A 23,970-nucleotide genomic window follows, 5' to 3' on the forward strand; every position below is an offset into this window, starting at 1 on the left:
GATATCCTCAATTGACTGATATAAGTTTAATTTTATCCTAAAGGTACTGGTGTAAGTTTAATGATAAAATCTGCAAAGCAAAGGTGTAAAAAACCCATCAGAATCTGATTCAGCAAATCTTCAGATTCACAAAACTTTCAAGTCTTTCTTATTAGCTTCTACACTTTATGTTCTTCAAATGATACTATTGATATAATGCTTCAAAGTCTATAACAATAATATATACGGGTGATATAATTATGAAAATAATGTTTTAATGCTAACGAAAATTATAAATAACAATCATAAATTCCTGAAAATTATCTTATAAATTTACAAATACTTTTTAATAATAAATATGGTTGAGTCATACAGTTTCAAATATAATACTTCCGAAAACAAAACCAAAATGGTTTTATGTTATTTCTAATGGTGTATGTCCAAGTCATAAACATGGATAACATTCACAAATCTAAGAGTGAGTGCTTCAAATGAAAGGACTCAAAAATCAGTATCTGGAAATAAGGTTTGATATTTATCAGTTATAGCATGCATTATGGGTGCAATTCAGTTTAATAAAAGAAATCACAACTGTGGCCAAATTATAAATAAAGTTAAATATGGTCAATATGGTTGGCATACCTAATGAGCTCAAATATTTCTGGTTTGTCTCTTTCTCTGATTTTCATTCTCTCCTTCATAGCCATGATGATGTTGTTGGCTTTGTCTTCTGCCCCATGTTTTGAACTTTTTTCTGCAGCTCCTGTTACAATGAATATCTTGTAATTTTCATCTTTAATCCCAAAAACAACTGGAACTGAATATCCATGTTATAATATAAAAAATAATACAGTTTACAAAACATAATTTTATTCCAACTGTCATGTAATACATTACATAAAATGCATAGAACATAATGATCATGAAGTTCACCCCTATTTGTGCCCTCCTGCTTAGAGCAAAGTTTTGGAAAAAATTACAAAACATGTCAAATTACCTGGACAATATACCAACTAGAAAATACAACCACAGAAAATATCTTCCTTTCCTTTCCAATAGAGGACTGAACATGAAAGATATATTTCATAAATGCATATTTTATTGTATTTTTAATTGACATGACCTTTTCCTTGTTCTGCCTTATAATTCTTTTCATGGATTTGGATATCCACCTGAAATTATGATCTATATGTTTTATCCTGCTATTTTTATGACCCATATGTTTTATATTGTTTTTTTCTAAACACAATATTTGAGGACTTGTATATGAATCTACTACTTAAAAGTAATTTTTTTCGAAACTTAACATATAATCTTTGAGGCTTTTATATGAATCTACAACTTAAACCTTTTCTTTCTTCTAAAACTCAAATGTAATCTTTGAAGATTTAATATCAATCTACAACTTAAATCTATTTTTTTCACCTTTTCAAAACAATACGTGTGGTGTTCCAATAGATACAAGATAGAATTAGTTATCTGTAGCAAAAAAATAACAAAAAGAGAAATTTCATGTTATGTAAAAAACATAAAAATAAGTCTAACCAGCCAGCAATTATACAGCATCAAACACTGAACTAATTAATTTATCTATAACATTTTCAAATACAAGAAAATAATAAACTAGAAACATGCAACTGCGAACATTTACGAAAACAGAAGTATGTGCAGAAGTAGAAAAACTACATATAAAAGTACACACACAAAATATGCACATATATATTAAGACTGTCAAAACCCATAAAAACTGATAAGTCTGCTAAACTGATATAGTAAGTCAATTACATCTAGGAGTGCAGAAATAAAAAAGTTATTTGAAATATAATTATAAAAACCTGAAACTGACAACTTAGCTAACCATAACTATGAAAATAGATTACTTTCATGTGTCAGCAATGTAGAATATATTAATGTAAAAAAAATTACACAAAATCACCAAACAATAAAACTAAAACAGAAAACTTTAAACATTCCCTAATGAGTATAATTAATAGTAATAAAAAAATATCATACGTTGTAGACAGTCTGCATTCAACAAGTCTTTACACTTCTCATGGCACTTGACTCCACATTCTGTACAGCGTACACCCTGTCTAGCAATTCCCCACAGTAAACCCTCACATTCATAGCAGTAGGTTGGAGACGTAGCAGTCCAGGGTTGAAAGTTGTGAGGAGTGGTGCTTGAAATTGGGTATATCAGTGCCTGTAATGTCTTCTTGTACACATGCATTTTCTGTGAATACAGATAGAAAACTGTCTAATTAAAAAGTGTATCAAAACACAAAGATAAACAACTTAAAATTACTTAGCTATTTCTTAAATAATATTTTTTTCAGTTTTAAGAAAAAAACTATTACTGGAGAAAAAATACTGAGCTCATAAACATGAAAAGCTATACACATGTGTTACTGCCAACACTGGAAACACATATATGAGCTGTGAAGTTATGATTAGAACTTTGAACTTCAAGCAGAGCGAAAATGTATACTAACCAATTCTTCATCATTTAATGACTGTCGAGGTACCACAGATGTCAAGCCAGCATTTCTCTTGGTTGCAGCCATGGTCTAAAGCGATCAAAATAGTTTTAATTGTCAATACAGCATAAAGTATAATCATATTTTGGTTATTTTACTATTAAAATTAATTGCTTTTTCAATCTTCTAAGATTAAATATCATAATGTCTGTTCCAAATGTTATGTTAACTTTTAAACCATGAATTAAAATCTTAGATTTTTATATTGAAATTTAGTATTCAAAATTAGTTTTTTTAATTCTTTAGTATAAAATTTAACTCTTAAAAAAAGATTTACTGGGTGTCACTTTAAAATAAGAAAATAACAAAGAGAGATAGGCACTGCATAGATACAAAACAAACTGGTCTTTATTACACCCCTATGATTTATACAGTTCTATTACATTATATTAATAATGTAAGAATGTAGTTAAAACACAAGATGTACTAGTGTTTACAAGTGTATTAGCAGTTTTACAGATAACAGTAAAATAATACGATTTGTAAATTACACTGATACATTGGTGTAACATGAAATAAAAATACTATACTTTGACTTCATATTCAATTAATAACTTTTTTTATTCTTGAATATAATATCTATAAGAAACCATAACCATTATAACGGGCAGAGAATGTTACATCATGCAAAAATTATAGTGAAGCATGCAGTTAGTTGAACTACTTTGAGGAAAATAGATGATCATATGATGACATTTAATAAGACAAATACCTTGAGAACCTGAGCCACAGGAAGCAACAAGAAGATGAAAGAAAACACCAACAAAGTGTTATTTTATTATACACAGAAATAAATGGAATAGTCAATAAAACTTTGTCAAAAACACTTGCTGTTAAGATTCAATAATGAAAAACCTGCATCAGTACAGTTAAATAGAATATTAACATAGCAACAAATGTAATTTAAGTCTGTTGGTGCTACCACAAAGTGGAGATATTTAATGTTTATATGCATAAGAAAATACATTACCATAAAACTTGTGATAGAATGTATGATGGATCTACACTATAATTATGTCACTGAATCTCTGATTCATGTGTGTAATTAAATAGATTATTTTAATTTTAAAAACAACAAAGGAAGGAGAACAAGATGTATACTTAAATTTCATTATTTAGTCTGAACAATAAACACAAATAGAATGGTGAATACATTAAAAAAATAACAATAGTTGGAAGTGTTTCATCTTGTGAAATATCTTCTAAACAATATACAAATAAAATAACTCATTAATCAGGATATTTAACAACAAAAGCACTTATACTACAACAATTATTTAAAACATGCTTTACAGTGGTAGTGGTATACCTCACTGTCATTGATTTGTCTTTTACTTTCTTTTTTTCAGTTCTTGACACATATTTAACTACATTTGACTATGTTCTGATATTGATTCAAACCATTTACAGGTTTAAATCAATATATTGTACAGCTATTTATTAAATGTCACTCACTCTTTTACTGACTAAAGCAAAAAAAATAGTTTTAAGATCCTTATTAAAAACAGTTCATTGACTACATGCAATAAAAACTTTACGTGAAACAAGGATAATAAATTTTGTAAAAGATTTTATAAAGACAAATAGAAATCAACATATACGTAATGTAGCTAGTTGTAGTAATATAGAAAGTTTTAGTGCTATAAAAGATAATGAAAAAAGAAAAACTGATATACCTCTTCAAATTTCATAAAAGCTTACAAACTTCAAACATGTAATGAACTACCATTAAGCAGGTTTTTTGTTTTTATTTTGTATCTAAAAATCAACCTGATACTGGGAGAATCATTTTTATATAAAGAGCTTAAAAAAAGCACTAAATTTTCCAGTCCTGTCTTCAAACAATCTCAACTTATAGCTGTTAAACTACTCACCAGTTCACTAACTAAGGGTATTGACTTCCTCCTGGGTCGAATGTCTGGCATGGAATCAATATTACTGTAGAAAGGGTTGTCTTCAAGTCTAGAACATACAAGTTAGTATTAATAAATGTATAGGGTATAATTATTTAGTATGCTATAACTCAAGAAAAATGTAAGATTACTTTAAAAATGGGGTGAGTATTTTTTAGCGACTTAGCATTACCATAGTTTATTGTTTGTAAACTTGCATAATAAAATAATGAAAATGTCACAGCACAAAACAGTAGAATATAATACTTTTAACAAAAGCTGTCTGTAGGTTATATGCACAAGGAGATTACCATCACAGTGAAATGTTTAGCAATGATAAATGGAGAAAGAATACAGTTACTTATAATATGTATACACATATGTATGAAAACTACATACAAAGAACTATGATGATGAGATAATGCATGTCATTTTCATCATGTGACAGACATGGATAAGTGATGTGGGCTAACACTATAGGGAATAACTTTTTCTATTGCCTTCAAAATATTAAAACCAGCTGCAGGGTATGCATTCATAGCTGTGAAGGCTAAACCAAGAACAGCATTTGTCAAAGAGACTTTACTGATCTTATTTGTAGATGTGACAGTTTAATACTGGAAAAAGCAATATTTTTTGTTCTTAGTTTTATTTTAGGTTTAGACATCTTCAAGGAAAAAAAATTTAACTAAAAAAGGTAATATTGGTATCAAATGGTAGTTTAAAGAAGACAAAATTTCAGACAACTAGAAACTAGTATTCATACTTTGAATTTACTTATGATCCATAAGCCACTTAAGTCATGAGTTCAATGGGAAGAAACATTTTTGTGACAAGTTTTTGAAGCTGTATTTTCTGTTGCTGTAGTTTTTGAGCATTCAACATGATGACAAGTTTGTATTGTGTTCTTTTGTCAATGTATATAACATGCTAACCTACATTTTTAAGGTACAACTTAGTTATAGAATTTCTTCAGCATATACTTCGTGTACAAGAAATGGATTTTACTGTGGAGTTATATCAGAGAAAATGTGCATTTAAGGTTAAACATGAGCTGGGTTTTACTGTGGGGGCATATATCATAGAAAATGTGCATTTAAGACTAAACATGAGCTGGGTTTTACTGTGGAGGTATATATCAGAGAAAATGTGCATTTAAGGCTGAACATGAGCTGGGTTTTATTTTACTGTGGAAGTACATCATTGCTGTAGTTTATATATCTCACCTGAATTTTTTTTTCCCAAACTCTTTGAACAAAACTATCATGTACATTGGATATGACTTGTTTAAAAGCCATATTCTGACCATGTGAAGAGACCAGAAACAGTTTCTATTTTGATTGCTTTTGAAAACTGAAAGGTCTAAGCTTATTGTACATTTTTCAGGATCCCTTTACGTTTATATTTTAGTAATTTAAACAATTGTTTTATTTATTTCACAGGATGAATTCTTCTCTGTTGCATGAATTTAAAAGTAATTCAAATTTTTTGAGCATGTAAATAAGGATGGTTTACTCATAAAATTAACTTAAAACGTCTAATATGTTAACATTTAAAGCCAAGAATAAACCTAGGCATAATATGGCATCTTACACTGATTCTCTCTCACAGCTGGACTGCTCTTTTCAAAGGGATTGGATAGTAATGGTCATTATAAATAAAAATGTAGGAGGAATAGTATAATAACTTCCCTAAAAATGACAATAACAGAATACTGTAACAACAATGCATATAGAAGGAATGCTACAAGAATGTACCTACAACCAATGAAGTACAGAGAAAAAACAGTTCCAAAACATGATACTAATAATTAAACAATCTAATGAAATTCAGTACAATCTTACCTTCCACTCCGAGGCCACAAACTCTTTGCTGCATCTCTACCAACTGGACGTAAAGAACCTCCACTCTAGAAACAAATACAAAATATAAATGATCACTTACATCTGTATTAAAGGAGAGGAAGTGGGTTTTTTTTTATAACAAAGAAGGTTAGCCTAAATTGGTATAAGAGAAAAACTGGTAGTAAGAAATAACAAACCAAAAGGATTCTACTGTGAGATTTGTTTGGTTTCAAAAGTTTTGTGAGAATGTAAAATGCATACTAAAGTAAAAAAGAAATTAGCATTGGAAATTCCAAACAGAAAGGTTAAAAATTCATTGGCTGTTCAAACTGAAAGAAAAAGAAGGAAAGTAAGAGAGTATAGAATAATTAGCATAATTAATTGAGGAATACTTAAAACTGATTAGGGATTTTAAAGGTGAGAAGAAAGAAAAAGACAATTACTCTGTAATTAGACATTAAAAGAAATATGAGAAAAGATGTCACTTGGTAACCACAAGTTGAGAAGGGAGAGAGAGAAACAAATAACAAAAGGTTTAACACACTAAGTTGAATAAATTATCATAGAAATTGGTTTAGTTCAGGAATAAGTGGAAAAGAAACATAAACTTCTGTTGTAAAAGTCTGTGAATGAGCATGCCAAGATAGGAATGTCATTGCAGGTGAAGAGAAAACACATTAACTTCAGAGCGAAGGATGAAAGTGAGATATTTTAAGTTCTCTCATGCAAATACGCAGAGAATCAATAAAATGCAAATACCAAACATAAGGCAACTGGAGTTGAACATAAAGTGGATACAGGAGTGGTATTAAGGGAGGAACTATATCTCTTCAAGAACTGGAAACAACATGTAGGAAATTTAAACATTGTTGAGAACTCATAACAAGTAACAGTATGTGAGCATAATATTCATAGTGGTTTCTGGACACCAGTGATTTGCTAACATTTCTGTAGGCAGATATATATATATTAATAGAATAGAAAAATCATAATAAATCTGTATCTTAAAATTGCAGATGTTCCATTTCATATTGCATTCTTGTCAATAGACAATAATACTGTTTGAAACGTGCCAAGCTACAATGGTAATACTCCATGCAGAGTTTGAAAATGTGTTGTCATATAAACATGCTATGTTCTAACATGCATGATAAACTAAGTTTTTTTTCTTTTCAGTTATCAACCAACAAACATTTATTGTTGGAAAAAGCTTTCCTTACTAAACTAACTATTCAGTGATGTCGAGAAACCTACTTGTTGAGAAATTTATATGCAAAAACGGCTTGTTTGGGTTGAGAAAATATTTTACATAGAAGAGCAAACAACGTTTCGACCTTCTTCGGTCATCGTCAGGTTCACAAAGAAAGAGGTAACTGACCACATGTTTGAAAGGGGTTGTGTAACTGAGTGTAGATTCAAATCTACAGAGCACATACTTAACTCTATACATCCCAACATTAACTTCACATGTGAACAGGAAGAAAGCAATCAAATATCATTTCTTAACCTCAAAATTACAAGAACCGACACACAATTCAAAACAGAAATCCACCCATACTGGACTATACATTCCTTGGGACTCAGCACATGAAACAAAACAAAAACTCAACATACTAAGAAACCAAATGAACACAGCCATAAAACTATGCTCACCAGATAAAATTAACGATGAATTAGACAAAATAAAACAATACTTCATCAACATCAATAAGTTTCCTCCACAAACCGTAAAAAACATTATTCGCACACACCTAGACAGAAAGCAAAATCAACCAACAAAAGTAAATATATCTCACAAATAAAAAAATCACGAAACCATATACTGCTGTATACCATATATTCCTGACATCAGCAAACAAATAACCAACATTTGGCAAAAACTAGTAACAAAATATGACATTCCAGTTAATACCAAATTTATTCAAAAACCAGGCACAAAACTGAGGTCTATACTATATAAAAACTACACTGACAAACACCACACCAACATTATTTACAAAATACAATGTGATAACTGCCACGACTTCTATATTGGAGAAACAAATAGAAAAATGGAAACCAGATTCAAAGAACATAAAAAGTCACCTTCACACGTTTTCGAACACTGCAAGTCAAATAAACACAACATAACCATAGAAAACACTCAAATACTAAATAAAGAAACAAACATAAACAAACGCAAAATTAAAGAAGCCTTACTTATACAACAACTTAAACCCAAAATAAACCAATATAAAGGAACGCCTTTATACCTATATTAATATAATAATATATATATATATATATATATATTCAAACATCTAATACCGCCCTCTACATTCCAACACTCAGTTACACAACCCCTTTCAAACATGTAGTCAGCTTCCGGTCAGTTACCTCTTTCTTTGTGAACCTGACGATGACCGAAGAAGGTCAAAACGTTGTTCGCTCTTCTATGTAAAATATTTTCTCAACCCAAATGAGCCGTTTTTGCATATAAACTAACTATTGATTTCTTTGTCAACAAATGGAAGATAATGTTTCAAATTTTAGATTTCTTGCTCTTTTATTTTTTTAAATAGAACTAAATTTTTGGTTCTTTGTTTATGCTGATTTACACAAAATATAGGGATGTAAGTTTCAAGTTTACTTTTTTCTTTTCCCAAAACTAATAGTAAGTGGTTTAAGGCTTAACCATACTTCAATTGTAATAGCTATGTGTATAGAACTTGTAGTGATGTCATTCTCCCTCAAACCAACATTTTCTATATGTAATGGATATATTTATAGAACTTGTAGTAATGTCATTCTCCCTCAAACCAGCATTTTCAGTATTTAGTGGCTATATTTATAGAAGTTGTAGTAATGTCATTTTCCTTCAAACCAACATTTTCAGTATGTTGTGGATATATTTATAGAACTTGCAGTAATGTCATTTTCCCTGAAACTTACATTTTCAGTATGTAGTGGATATATTTATAGAACTTGTAGTAATGTCATTCTCCCTCAAACCAACATTTTCTATATGCAGTGGATATATTTATAGAACTTGTAGTAATGTCATTCTCCCCAAACCAACATTTTCTATATGCAATGGATATATTTATAGAACTTGTAGTAATGTCATTCTCCCTAAAACCAACATTTTCTATATGCAATGGATATATTTATAGAACTTGTAGTAATGTCATCCTCCCTCAAACCAACATTTTCAGTATGTAGTGGATATATTTATAGAACTTGCAGTAATGTCATTTTCCCTGAAACTAACATTTTCAGTATGTAGTGGATATATTTATAGAACTTGCAGTAATGTCATTCTCCCTCAAACCAACATTTTCAGTATTTAGTGGATATATTTATAGAACTTGTAGTAATGTCATTTTCCTTCAAACCAACATTTTCAGTATGTTGTGGATATATTTATAGAACTTGCAGTAATGTCATTTTCCCTGAAACTAACATTTTCAGTATGTAGTGGATATATTTATAGAACTTGTAGTAATGTCATTCTCCCTCAAACCAACATTTTCTATATGCAGTGGATATATTTATAGAACTTGTAGTAATGTCATTCTCCCTCAAACCAACATTTTCTATATGCAGTGGATATATTTATAGAACTTGTAGTAATGTCATCCTCCCTCAAACCAACATTTTCTATATGTAATGGATATATTTATAGAACTTGCAGTAATGTCATTCTCCCTCAAACCAACATTTTCAGTATGTAGTGGATATATTTATAGAACTTGTAGTAATGTCATTCTCCCTCAAACCAACATTTTCAGTATGTAGTGGATATATTTATAGAACTTGCAGTAATGTCATTTTCCCTCAAACCAACATTTTCAGTATGTAGTGGATATATTTATAGAACTTGCAGTAATGTCATTTTCCCTGAAACTAACATTTTCAGTATGTAGTGGATATATTTATAGAACTTGTAGTAATGTCATTCTCCCTCAAACCAACATTTTCTATATGCAATGGATATATTTATAGAACTTGCAGTAATGTCATTTTCCCTCAAACCAACATTTTCAGTAGGCAGTGGATATATTTATAGAACTTGTAGTAATGTCATCCTCCCTCAAACCAACATTTTCAGTAGGTAGTGGATATATTTATAGAACTTGTAGTAATGTCATTTTCCCTCAAACCAACATTTTCAGTATGTAATGGATATATTTATAGAACTTGCAGTAATGTCATTTTCCCTGAAACTAACATTTTCAGTATGTAGTGGATATATTTAAAGAACTTGCAGTAATGTCATTTTCCCTGAAACTAACATTTTCAGTATGTAATGGATATATTTATAGAACTTGTAGTAATGTCATTCTCCCTCAAACCAACATTTTCAGTATGTAGTGGATATATTTATAGAACTTGTAGTAATGTCATTCTCTCTCAAACCAGCATTTTCAGTATGTAGTGGCTATATTTATAGAACTTGTAGTAATGTCATTTTCCCTCACACCAACATTTTCTATATGTAGTGGCTATATTTATAGAACTTGTAGTAATGTCATTCTCCCTCAAACCAACATTTTCTATATGCAGTGGATATATTTATAGAACTTGTAGTAATGTCATTCTCCCTGAAACCAACATTTTCCATATGCATTGGATATATTTATAGAACTTGTAGTAATGTCATTCTCCCTCAAACCAACATTTTCTATATGCAGTGGATATATTTATAGAACTTGTAGTGATGTCATTCTCCCTCAAACCAACATTTTCTATATGCAATGGATATATTTATAGAACTTGCAGTAATGTCATCCTCCCTCAAACCAACATTTTCAGTATGTAGTGGATATATTTATAGAACTTGCAGTAATGTCATTTTCCCTCAAACCAACATTTTCAGTATGTAGTGGATATATTTATAGAACTTGCAGTAATGTCATTTTCCCTGAAACTAACATTTTCAGTATGTAGTGGATATATTTATAGAACTTGTAGTAATGTCATTCTCCCTCAAACCAACATTTTCTATATGTAGTGGATATATTTATAGAACTTGTAGTAATGTCATTCTCCCTCAAACCAACATTTTCAGTAGGTAGTGGATATATTTATAGAACTTGTAGTAATGTCATTCTCCCTCAAACTAACATTTTCAGTATGTAGTGGATATATTTATAGAACTTGTAGTAATGTCATTCTCCCTCAAACCAACATTTTCAGTATGTAGTGGATATATTTATAGAACTTGTAGTAATGTCATTCTCCCTCAAACCAACATTTTCTATATGCAGTGGATATATTTATAGAACTTGTAGTAATGTCATTCTCCCTCAAACCAACATTTTCTATATGTAGTGGATATATTTATAGAACTTGTAGTAATGTCATTCTCCCTCAAACCAACATTTTCTATATGCAGTGGATATATTTATAGAACTTGTAGTAATGTCATTCTCCCTCAAACCAACATTTTCAGTATGTAGTGGATATATTTATAGAACTTGTAGTAATGTCATTTTCCCTCAAACCAACATTTTCAGTATGTAGTGGATATATTTATAGAACTTGTAGTAATGTCATTCTCCCTCAAACCAACATTTTCAGTATGTAAAGGTTATATTTAGAGTAAAACACACTTACTTACTATTAAGTAATAAATTCTAAATGCAAGTAATCACTGTGTTGTGAAAGTTGACAAAAGCCTCTAGAATATAAGTGAGGCACGTTCTCTGGTCCAAATGATATTTTAAAATGTAAAACTGTCAGGAGAAACTGTAAGAAAATCCTGTTTTATAGTGAAATAATAAATTTGTCAAAGTGAATTAATTCTGTTCTTTTCTAACACTATAAAACTTCATTTAGGTATTTTCATTAGTGATCTACTCTCATTGATGAGGTAGTTGTTCACCCACTCCAGGATCAATCAGTCTAGCTTTCTGGTTCACCAGTTGTTCTAAATAATGAGAAGGTTAATCCAAGAAAATAATAATTAACAGTATTTGGTTTGACAACAGATAAATACAGTGCTAAATAATGCTTATTCTAATTCTGATGTGTCATGACAAAAATAACACTGATGAAAAATTACACTACAACAATTACTACCATGCAATTTGCTAATTTAAAAATCACTTCAACTTACATCTCTGATATTTAAGCTGACCAAGGGATCCTGGTGTTGGGGAAAAAGCCTTGTTAGCATTGTATAAAGCAGATATAGTGTGCTTCACTATAATTAACTAAATTTTGTTGCTCTGTTTTTCCATTAAGGACATCACAAAGCAAAAACTAACTTTGATACATTGGAATACTTGTTTACAAATTCACATTTAGATCTTTACTGATGTAAATGAATGGTTTTGTGTGTCAATTGAAACTGGTGAATCATTTGGTGTGTTGAGAACTCATCAGTAAGACAAGTGACATTATACTTTAATAATTACCATTTTCAAAGTAAACCAAGTAGTTTATATCATGAAGAATATAAAGATTTTAACAACCTCAACACCAACAGTAACTGAGTCTTTAGAAAATTACAACAGTTATACAAAAGTGACAGCATAAGTGAAGTGAATTGTCTGTAGAAAGACAGAAGTTTACTGAATCAGAGATTAAACAAAAAACCACAAAAACAAAATAAAGATATACACAAACCTTTTGTATTTGAATAAAGATAAAATTACATCAGAAAATATTAATAGAAGAAAAATGATGAGTTATTTTCCATGTTGGAATTATTTATGATATGTTTTAGCTCTTCAAATCAAACAGTCCATCAATAAAAATGACAAATTTCAGAATTTATAATTATAGTGTAGTAGTTATCTTGGTAAAAGTTTGTTCATGTATATAAGACCAATGAATTTACAATTATAGTGTAACAGTTCTCTTGGTAAAAGTTTGTTCATGTATATGACTAATGAATTTACAATTATACTGCAGTAGTTCTCTTGGTAAAAGTTTGTTCATGTATATAACACTAATAAATTTATAATTCAAGACAATTTTGACCACATTTCTAGTCTCTCTGAAATTTGATGTTTCAGTATAATGTTCAGCTCTGATGGAGATTTGTTTCTTTCTTTTCTAATTTTAAAATATGTTCTTTCTACAGATGTTTTGCTAAGTGAACCTAATTAGTAGTAAAATAACCAAATTTTATATTTAAAAGGATTTATTTATGATAAGGGCTACTGTGGGATGTAAATAACTATATTCCATGGTTGACTCAATTTTGAGCTAACATTATAAGTAATAGGTCTAAATGAAAAACTTCCCATTTATTACAAAAGGTTACACTGGTAACAAGTTTTCCACTTTGCAGTCATGAGAATACGTTAATTAATTTTTACAACATTTAAATCATAAACAGTTAAAGTTGAAGAGAAATCAAAACTAGCCATTTTTTAGTATTATAGATGTAAAATCAACAATACAGATTTATTCCAGAAATTGACGTGTACCATAAAGATCACGCTTTAAAACCACAGTACAAAAAATGTAGTTTCATGACCTTGTATTTAAATTGAAGGACTGTAAGTAGTTATACAGCAAGAGGAAGAAATAATTAAATGTCTATTCATTCATTAAACATTGAAGGAAATATTTACCTTTAAAATTTCACATCTATTTCTCCCACCCAACCCCACCCCTCTTCCTCCAAGGTACATCTGGAACAAATAACTAAAAAAATGTGATGCTCACAGCATTCTAAAATTAGATAAAATCAAACAGGCACTGGTAATTATGACTGTAGTTTTACTTAGCCACCACAAAGAAGCCTCTATTCTATTTAAATTTCTTATTTTATTTAAAGGGCTATAAAAAAGTGTAATTTTTTTAAGCAAATGGGTATTAAACAATCTTTGAAAACTCTATTACTATTACTACAAAACCTATACACACGCACATGTATGAATTTCAGGCCTCAAAACAATATTCTATAATAAGAGTTCCATTTTACTTTACAACAATCAACTGCTGTTTATTGTGTTTATAGGTCTCACCACCAAACTGTTGTATTGAGTGTGTGTGATTTTTTCTTACAGCAAAGCCACATTGGGCTATCTGCTGAGACCATTGAGGGGAATTGAGTCCCTGTTGTACTGAAAATGTAAAGAAAAACAAGACAACATAGTTTCTTCTCTGTAATGCTCCTTTAAGTAGACTCTTTATGATACTTTCCAGTAACCAAAGTTTTATTTGTGCAGATAATAAAAACAGTTTTATAGGGAATATAAAAATTTATTTCAACTGAAACTTTATTGTAACCTATTTGAACTGATGGGTTCTGATACTGAGCAAAAGGCCTTGGAATGGGCTTACATTGTCTTTTTGTATTACAGGTTACTTTGGAAGATCTCTCAGTCGTTTGTATTTGCTTACCATGAAATGTAAGAAGGAAAAACTGGTACCCAAGGCATTTAATATATACATTAAAAAAAGGGAATAAAAAAAAAAAAGAATATTCAGGTTTAAAATAATTAGTATAAAACATATAGTTCAAAGGGATAATATGAATATCAAACTTTCTACTCAACAGACAGACTGCTGTATGAAAGCCATATCCCCAAAGCATGCCTAACTTACTTCTGTGAAGGCCATTTCCCCAAAGCATACTTATTTTGCTGTTATGAAAGGCATATTCCAAAAACATACCTTTTCCGTTTCTACGAAGGCCATATCTCTAAAACATCCCTATGTTAGTTTTATGAAAGCCATATCCACAAGGCATGCCTATTTTACTTCTGCACCATTATTAATAATTTTGAAAAAAGGAATAAAAATGTTCAATAAGAATGGTTAACTTGTATTCTTGTTTTAACAAGTTATATCTTTTATGAGCCCATATTATTTCCTTTACAAATTAGGACAAGTACAAATAATAGGGGAGGAAGAAGGCTCTGTGAGAACAACTGTTACTAGTTGCAGCGACCAACTGGTTTAATGTAAACTTGGGCGCAGTCGTTTAACAAAAGGCAATGAACTGAATTTAAATATGAAAGGATTATTTCCTTGTATCTTGAAGAGTACCATTATGCGAAGTTGGCAATTCTTTTTCAACTAAAACAATTGTTTTACATAAAAAATGGTTAATATGTTTTAGTTAAATAGATATCACCCAGTCATTCATAACTCTTGAATAATAGTTTGGATGCCAATGAAAACACAACATAGTAAGGCATTCATCGTATATACTTTTTTCTTTAACTCATTACCACTTAAGTTGAAACTTCCGAACCTCCCATGTTCGTTTGATATTATGAGAAACTGCGTTATATTATTCCTTTAATTCGGTGCATTTTCGTATCAAACTCGTTCAGCCTCAGTGGAGTGTACGCAACGAAAAGACCTAGCACTTGCTTTCGTCACACAACTGACACAGCGTGAGTGTAGTGCGCACGGAAACCACAACTACCTAATACGTTATTATATAAAAACGTAATTGTATAGAAGCGTGCGTCCTAATAACAATACAACCATTTCACATTAAGGAAAACAATAACACAGAGGAAGCGGGCCTAATATAGTTCGCATCGGCTTGAGCAATTTAGATCCGTGCGAAATAAATGGGTCTGCTGTACCACATACAGTGACAGTTCGGCGTACGTAACGAACATGTATCTTTGCCACACATAGTGAAAGTTGGGCATGCGTAACGAACGTCAGAAACACACTTAAAAACTTAAGCCACACAGACAAAGCACGTATACGTTAATACATATATGGGCTATATATTTACGGTTCTCATAATTTGATAATGTAACACCGGCCAAGCAAATGGAAAACCGATATCTTGAAACGTCATACATAACGTGGATAATACGTAACATGAATCAAACTTTGGTCGTGATAGAATCAAAACTGATGAGACAAGCTGCTGTACAACGCCATAACTTTGATAGAAATATTTCATCTTCTATATGGAAAATATAAAACAGATTATGTCATCCAGCGTAAAACGTGTGCGTTAACTGCCACACTGATACAGAGTCCTAAAACACAGCAGTTTACGAAAACAATTACAAAATAACCCACGACCTTAAAGCACAAAATGTTCATATTTTATGTCTATAAAAATAAAACTATAAAATAACTTAAGGAATAAAAACTTGATATCTTATTCTATAACATCAGTTATTTCGATATCAACGTTGAAATGTACTGTCCAGTTGGTCAAACTTCTATATGAAATTAAACCACTCTTTCTGATTAAAAAGTGTGAAGTGTGCAAAACAACGAATCGAGAAAGCTGTATTCTAAGTTACCTTGTGCGTGCACATGCTGTAGTTTTTAGAAAGTGAACCAGTTTTAACAATAACAATGGGGAGGGACTATAAGTGAGGTTAAGACACATCCTGGGGTAGCTGAGTCTCAAGAAACCCCCACCGCCGTCCTTTATATTATCTGAATACAGTTAAAACAGTCCATGCAATAAGAGGTTTAATTTATTACATTAATCCTCGATTTTGATACAGGTACGCTGTGCATGCTCGTGACTGAAATAGAAACTTAAGACTTGTTATACACGTAAACTTACGCGCGCGCACACACACACACACAATTTACAAAAAAATGAACTTGCTAGTTTAGTACCCTCGACTTTGAAATTAATAAATTTTGTACCTATGCACTCTCGTAACAGTAAAATGAAACGCATGTTACAATCTGATACATAGTAGATTTTAATGTTATTTTATTTGAATGACTTTCAACATCTACTGGACTTGTACACCACTTAATCGTCCATCGTATTCAATCTAGTGGCTACAATTATCATACGATGTTGGTCGACACCGCATCTTCCACTATGTATGACAAACTTCTGTTATCAGAGAATAACAAAACACATTAACAAGCTTTGAACAGGTCTTCCACTATACATGAATATAAACCATCAAGACCAAATCCAATTAAACCGAATACACAACCAATTCACGGACAACAATCAGGCAAGCAGTGGCACGACTACAGTTTCATTCTCCATGGTTCGTATGAAATCCGCAACAGACTTAAGTACATGCGAGTTGACGTTAGCCACACTATTATCGTACTGGCCGTACAGTTTAGAAAACTTTGGTTTCGTTATTTTTCTTTGCTATTTAGATTTCAGGTAAGCTAGACGAGGACTATCTACCCTAAAAATCCAGTGAAAGGTTGAGAAAATATTTTACATAGAAGAGCGAACAACAATATTTTCTCAACCCAAACGAGCCGTTTTTGCATATATATTTCTCTACAAGTGGGTTTTCTCAACATCACTGAATCCAGTGAAAGACTAGAGGGATGGCAGCTAGTCATCACCACCCACTGCCAACTCTTGGGCTACTCTTTTTATCAACGAACAGTGGCAATGACTGTCACGTTATAACATCCACATGATTGAAAGAGTGAGCATGTTTAGTGTGATGGGAATTCGAACCCGCGACCCTCAGATTACGGGTCGAGGGCGCGCCCTTATCACCTCGCCATGCGGAGCCTCCAAACACAGCTATTAAACAGTATGTCTTAAAACGAGCCAAAAGCTTCGATCTCCACGCTACTACTTCTATCAGCAGAAAAACGGAAAGGCTGAAAATCGTTATTTTTTGTTTTTTCCAAGAATCGTGGAGTAACATATACGAGTTTTAATTTAGTCACCAATGAGACGATTTCCATCTCATCTAACGCTATAGCACTTTTTTATTTTTAACAAAAAAGGTAACAACCATTCAATATTTAGTAAATTACAACAATATACAGAACATACAGATCATAAAATATTATATACAGGATCTCTACCATATATATTTAATGCTTAAACTATGATTTTACTCTTCAATTTAACGATCATTGTCGCTATAATACAAATTTAATTTCTTTAACTAAGTAACGAATGGTAATTAGTAGGCTTACGTATTTACGTGGAGTCAGCTTTGGGAGGCTCGGCACGGCCATGTAGTTACGGCACTTGATTCGTAATCTGAAAGTCGCATGTTCGAGTCCCCGTCACGCCAAACATGCTCAACCTTTCAGTCGTGGGGCGCTATTATGTTATGATCAATCCCACTATTCGTTGGTGAAAGAATAGCCAAGAGTTGACGGTGGGTAGTGATGACTAGATCTCTTCTCTCTAGTCTTACACTGCTAAATTAAGGGCAGCTAACGCAGATAGCCTTCGTGTAGCTTTGTGCGAAATTCACAGACAAACAAACACACAGCTTTCGGGGAATCTCTGTAATTGAGGTTTCGCGAAATACCCAGGTTCCCTAAGTGGTTAGGTTTTACCTTTGCGCAAACCTCGGAGCGGAAACAATTCCTTTCGTACCTATTAGAAGTCGGTGCAATGAGAAGTTTAGGAAGAGTTAGGTGACAAACACACAAACCCTGAACCTTATTACACAGATCAGACATTCGACTGATAACTCAATATGGATGCATTTCCTTGTTTCAAACTTTTCGCGCAAGACTACGGTTTAGCGCTATTTACCTATAACCATCTTTAATTTTTAACTGGTAAACTATAAGGTTTGGTTTGTTTGGAATTTCGCGCAAAGCTACTCGAGGGCTATCTGCGCTAGTCGTCCCTAATTTAGCAGTGTAAGACTAGAGGGAAGGCAGCTAGCCATCACCATCCACCGCCAACTGTTGGCTATTCTTTCACCAACGAATAGTGGGATCGATCGTCACATTATAACGCTCCCATGTCTGAAAGGGTGAACATGTATGGTGTAACGGGGATTCGAACTCGCGACCCTCGGATTACGAGTCGAGCGCATTAACTACCTGGCCATGCCGGGCCAGACCATAAGGAAAGCAGCTAATTAACAGCGCCCACCGCCAACTCTTAAGACTATTCTTATTTGCATGACCAGGTAGTAGGATTTAACCGTCTCTTTCAGAGTGCTCAACTCCAAAGTAAGGAGATCGTTTTTGAGGCGGTGGGACACGAACCCTCTGATTCACCGTCCAAGCATGTTCACTCTTAGAAAATGCCCAGCTCATCAAGGGTGCATTTAAGTTTAATTAAGAGAAACAGCCAGTATCCAGTAGAAATCATTTATTTCCTCAACGTTTCACCTCAGCTTTATCAAGAGGTCTACACCCCACTGAACAGATGCTCTGTACTAACAGTGCGCTTTACAATTCCTGAATCGTAATGGATTAAAACTGCACCTGAAATATATTTTATAAAGTGCTGAATACATTATCCTGGATCCGAGTTTCATTATAAAGCACAGCGTAACCAATTATGACTAACTTATATTTAATTATGAATCACATGAAAACAGTTTACATTCAAACCTTAGTCTAGGTTTTCTTATGTATATGTGTGCAATTGTTCAGTTTGCTACAAAGATGTTGTATACTTTAACAGCGCATTTTTATATATTCATAATATTAATTTGCAAGCTCACGCCTTCTAGTTTCACTTCATGAGCTACGTGTACCCCCAGTAGTTTGTTTGTACTGTACATACAAAACATATCGACGAAAAGCATCAAGAACGTGCTCTAGTTTCTTGAACAATGTAGTTAAAATTCGATTATGTCTACACGAGCACTTAACTAATACATAAAAATTAAATACTGCGACCAACTTTTATCGTAAACATTCAACCGTTCAACTAATTTGTGTTTATTAACAGCAGTATTCATATGAGGTTATTGCACTTAAGCGTACAGAGCTAAAACTGGGACTATGGAAAGGAATATATTTTTTCTCCTTCCCCGTTGCGAATTATTTGAATTCTTCAAGTACAACATAAAACCAGCCGCAAAGCTCTGTAATGAAACGTTCCTTTCAGAGGAAGCGACAGGCAGGCTAGACCGCAAAGTAAGATGAATATTACCTCATACGGTATTCGAAAATGCAATATGCTAAACTAGATGTACGATTCCAGTCACAATTTCCCCGAATTCATAAAATATGTCTGCTCAAAAGCATCAACATTCGGTGATAAGTTATAAGAGAAGGAAACCAAGAAATTTCCACCGAAGCAATAACTTACTTATCTTCACGTGTTCAAACATCCATAAGGAAACGCAGGTATTCAATAACACTTTTGCTGAGATAAAAAAAAATATTTATATTAACTAATGATTAGTTAAACGTTTTTATCACTTTATTAAAGGCAGCTTTTATCCAAACTTGGTTTATCAGCTAATACCAACAAACATCCACATTATACAATTCCCTAGAATTAACTTGGGTTAATACAATATATACTTCCACGCATACTCTGGTATAAACAACTACATTTGCATCTACGTTAGCAATATAAATTTTAGGACCTCCATTCACTTCGAAAATCACAACTACAGCAAAAAAACGAAAGTCAAGAACCGAAAAAAAATCTTCTAAGAACGTTCACTTTCATGTACATGTTTCTAAAATTAAAAGTCGTTTGTAAATACATTTACAAAATACATATAGAACAAAGCTTTATGAACACTTACAGAACTATAAGTACAAACATACGTTTTCGCGTTACATTACATCATATAATTATGCGACTTTTAACAGTGGATAAAATTTAATGTAATTTCTTATCATTTCTTTACTGGATACACGTGTATATATATATAAAATACTGAATCAAAATGTGTGTTTGTGTGTGTATTTTCTTATAGCAAAGCTACACGAGAGATATCTGCGCTAGTCGTTCCTAATTTGAGATTTGAAAATTTTATAACGAAAAAGTATTCTCGATAAATAATACAAATACGACCTTTGTTTTTTATTCTTCAACTATACATGGATAATCTGATTGATTTAACAGGAATTGTTAAACCCTACAATAACAGACATGCATTGACTGCAGTCCTATTAATCTATGATAAAGACTATTTTAAGATCTGTTCGACAGAAAGGTGTTTGTTTTCTTATAACAAAGTCATATCGGGCTATCTGCTGTGCCCACCGAGAGGAATCGGACAGCTGATTTTAGTATTGTAAATGTGAAGTTTTACTGTTGTACCAAAGGATTGTTTGTTTTGAATTTCGTGCAAAGCTATATGAGGGCTATCTGCGCTAGCCGTCCCTAATTTAGCAGTATAAGACTAGAGGGAAGGCAGCTAGTCATAACCACCCACCGCCAACTCTTGGGCTACTATTTTACCAACGATGAGTGGGATTGGCCGTATATTATAACGACCCCATGGCTGATAGGGTTAACATGTATGGTATGACGGGGACTCAAACCCGCGACCCTCAGATTACGAGTCGAGCGCATTAACTACCCGGCCATCTCGGGCCTGAAATGGAAGTTTCAACTCAGCTTTATTATTGAATTATGAACAAAAACAAAACTTGTTCACATGGCATCCACATTTCGTAAGACGTGCAGTAAAATTACTGAAACAAAGGGAGTTTACAAGATGTGTCACTAAAGACAGTTTGTTATTAACACCCTCCACGTTCTCTTCCGATAAAGTGGAAGTACCTTTGAGAAAAACAGAGGTTATATGTAGCCATAAAATCAAGCCAACTTGAATATCGGACCCAAAATAAAAGTATGCAATATAAATTTGTGATGGATTAGCCCCTTTGTTTTAAATGTTTGAGAAAAAGACAAAAAAAAAACTTTAAACATTAATCAGTGATGTTGAGAAAACCCACTTGTAGAGAAATATATATGTAAAAACGGCTCGTTTGGGTTGAGAAAATATTGTACGATGAGGAGCGAACAACTGGAGACAAGGAACAGTAGTCATGAATATTTCAAAACTCTTTTTGTTCCATTTATCGGTTAGCGTAAAGTTAATCAATGAACTATCTGTGCTCTGGCCATCACGGTTATCGAAACCCGATTTTTAGCATTACAAGCCCTCAGATTTGCCGCTAAACTATGGTTTTATTGCATGCATAATTAGGCTGGCTATGTCGTTATTATGCGTGTTTCTTAAAGATATCGATCCATAAACAATATTAGCGTTACTGTGGTGTGAAACACACAAAGACGAACATACTTTCACACATTACAAGAAGACAATAATGCCAAAACATAATTTGAGATAGAAATATCAAACAACGTAATCTACAATGTGAAGTACAAATACAAATGTGAGCATTATTTTTTCTCTATTCTATATTATACAGATTCGAATTGATCAGGTTATTCTTCATGTGTTTGTATTTACATTAACAATTACAAGTCGCAGGTTGTAACCAATGCTGCTTTAACTACACGTATTAAAATTTCCTACCACCCCAAATATTTCATGTGCTATTCATGCTGTACAATTTTAAATATCACACAAATAGCTCATTTACTATTATTGATGCGGTGACTACTTAAAAAAAGTTAAAAACGTTAAAATTTCCCCATCAAACCAAAACAATGTCCTATTAATTAACATTTCTATAACTAATGCTCAGTATTAATTGCAGTAGAAAACATTACCAAATTCATGTCTTCATGTCACAGCTAATGTACAGTTTTTAACAACGGTAAAATTTCTTTCTTACAATAAATAATTTACGTATTATAAATAATTTCCGACTATTGGTGATCAAACCGAAACTTCTCATTTCTCCAAATTTCATATCACTTTTAAAGCTCAGATTTAAGTAGGTCCGACGCTGAGTTTATTTTGCTGCCTTGAGCAGGTTTTCAATATCCTCATGCCCTTTAAATTAAGTTTCATGTTTTTCTGCACAAACCGTAGGGATAGACCAAATAAACTGAGAAAACGTTACAGAAACATTTAATATGTAACCACCGTACCAGTTCTCAATCTTATGCGATAAAATATTTCATTCTTGACTTCATTGAGACAAAAACCAGTGCTGATACTTGTTTACTACAAGACCAATCACCGTGCAATTTCATGCTCGATCTAAAGCTGTTTCCAGTCCAAGCAGTCTTGGTTTGTGTTATGGTTGACCTCAGACAAAAAAACTTAATCAATTTTAGCTTGAAAAATAAAAATATTTCCCCACTAGAACAACGGTAACGGACATAATAAGGAGAATTTTCAATGCTACAGTGATGTTGGGAAACGAACAGTGATAAACTGTTCTCGCATATGTATTTCAATGAGCATCCATCCGCTGGTACAGCGGTAATTCTACGGATTTACGACGCTAAAATCAGGGGGTTCGATTCCCCTCGGTGGGCTCAGCAGATAGCCCGATGTGGCTTTGCTATAAGAAAACACACACACACATTTCAATAAGCTTACCAGAACTATTTCAGAAACAACTCTTCGTGAGTTGGTCTGCGATTCCTCACACTGTCTTTCTCTGCTGTACAGGCATCAAGAACACTTTTCCAATACATTTTAACGTTTCACGGGGGTTATGATAATAATTTTTAAAAAAGAGATAAAAAGTCCTGAGAACTGGTTTTTCAACCTATCGCAATATGGTGGCCAACACTGACTTTACATGATGGACAATTGAGTTGTTATCGAAATTAGAAGTTTTAATAATGCTGTTACTGCAGCCTTTTGGACAAACAAAGCCATATTCTTCACCTCGAATACAATCTACCTCGTTTGAATTAAAAACACTTACGACCAACGCTGCTGTTAGTGTACACCATGTCTGTCTACTGTATAGTCAACTAGCACCTACATAATTTACAACTGTCGCAACAAGTAAAATTTTTGCGTCACGTTGTCTGTTTATCTTAGAAATATTCACTATTTGCACTACGTTCACCAGTTTTGGTGTTAGTGGCAAACACATTAACCTAATGGAACGTGGCCTGGTAACTTCGCCATTTGATTAAACCAACTTAGAGACGCACGTGCTTCAGCAAGTATCCTAACTCTT

General features: G+C 32.4%; 1 protein-coding gene across 1 annotated transcript in view; it reads right to left on the reverse strand.

The window, feature by feature from the left end:
- Positions 1-23,970, reverse strand: part of LOC143239441 (uncharacterized) — a 94,039-nt gene that overhangs the window by 46,944 nt on the left and 23,125 nt on the right. The window contains 5 exon segments of the mRNA XM_076480499.1: positions 622-742; positions 1,993-2,212; positions 2,472-2,546; positions 4,391-4,478; positions 6,253-6,317. Coding sequence (XP_076336614.1) covers positions 622-742; positions 1,993-2,212; positions 2,472-2,546; positions 4,391-4,478; positions 6,253-6,317 — 569 coding nt within the window.

This window comes from Tachypleus tridentatus, chromosome 13, assembly GCF_004210375.1.
Source record: "Tachypleus tridentatus isolate NWPU-2018 chromosome 13, ASM421037v1, whole genome shotgun sequence".
In the NCBI taxonomy this organism is placed as follows: Eukaryota; Metazoa; Arthropoda; class Merostomata; order Xiphosura; family Limulidae; genus Tachypleus; species Tachypleus tridentatus.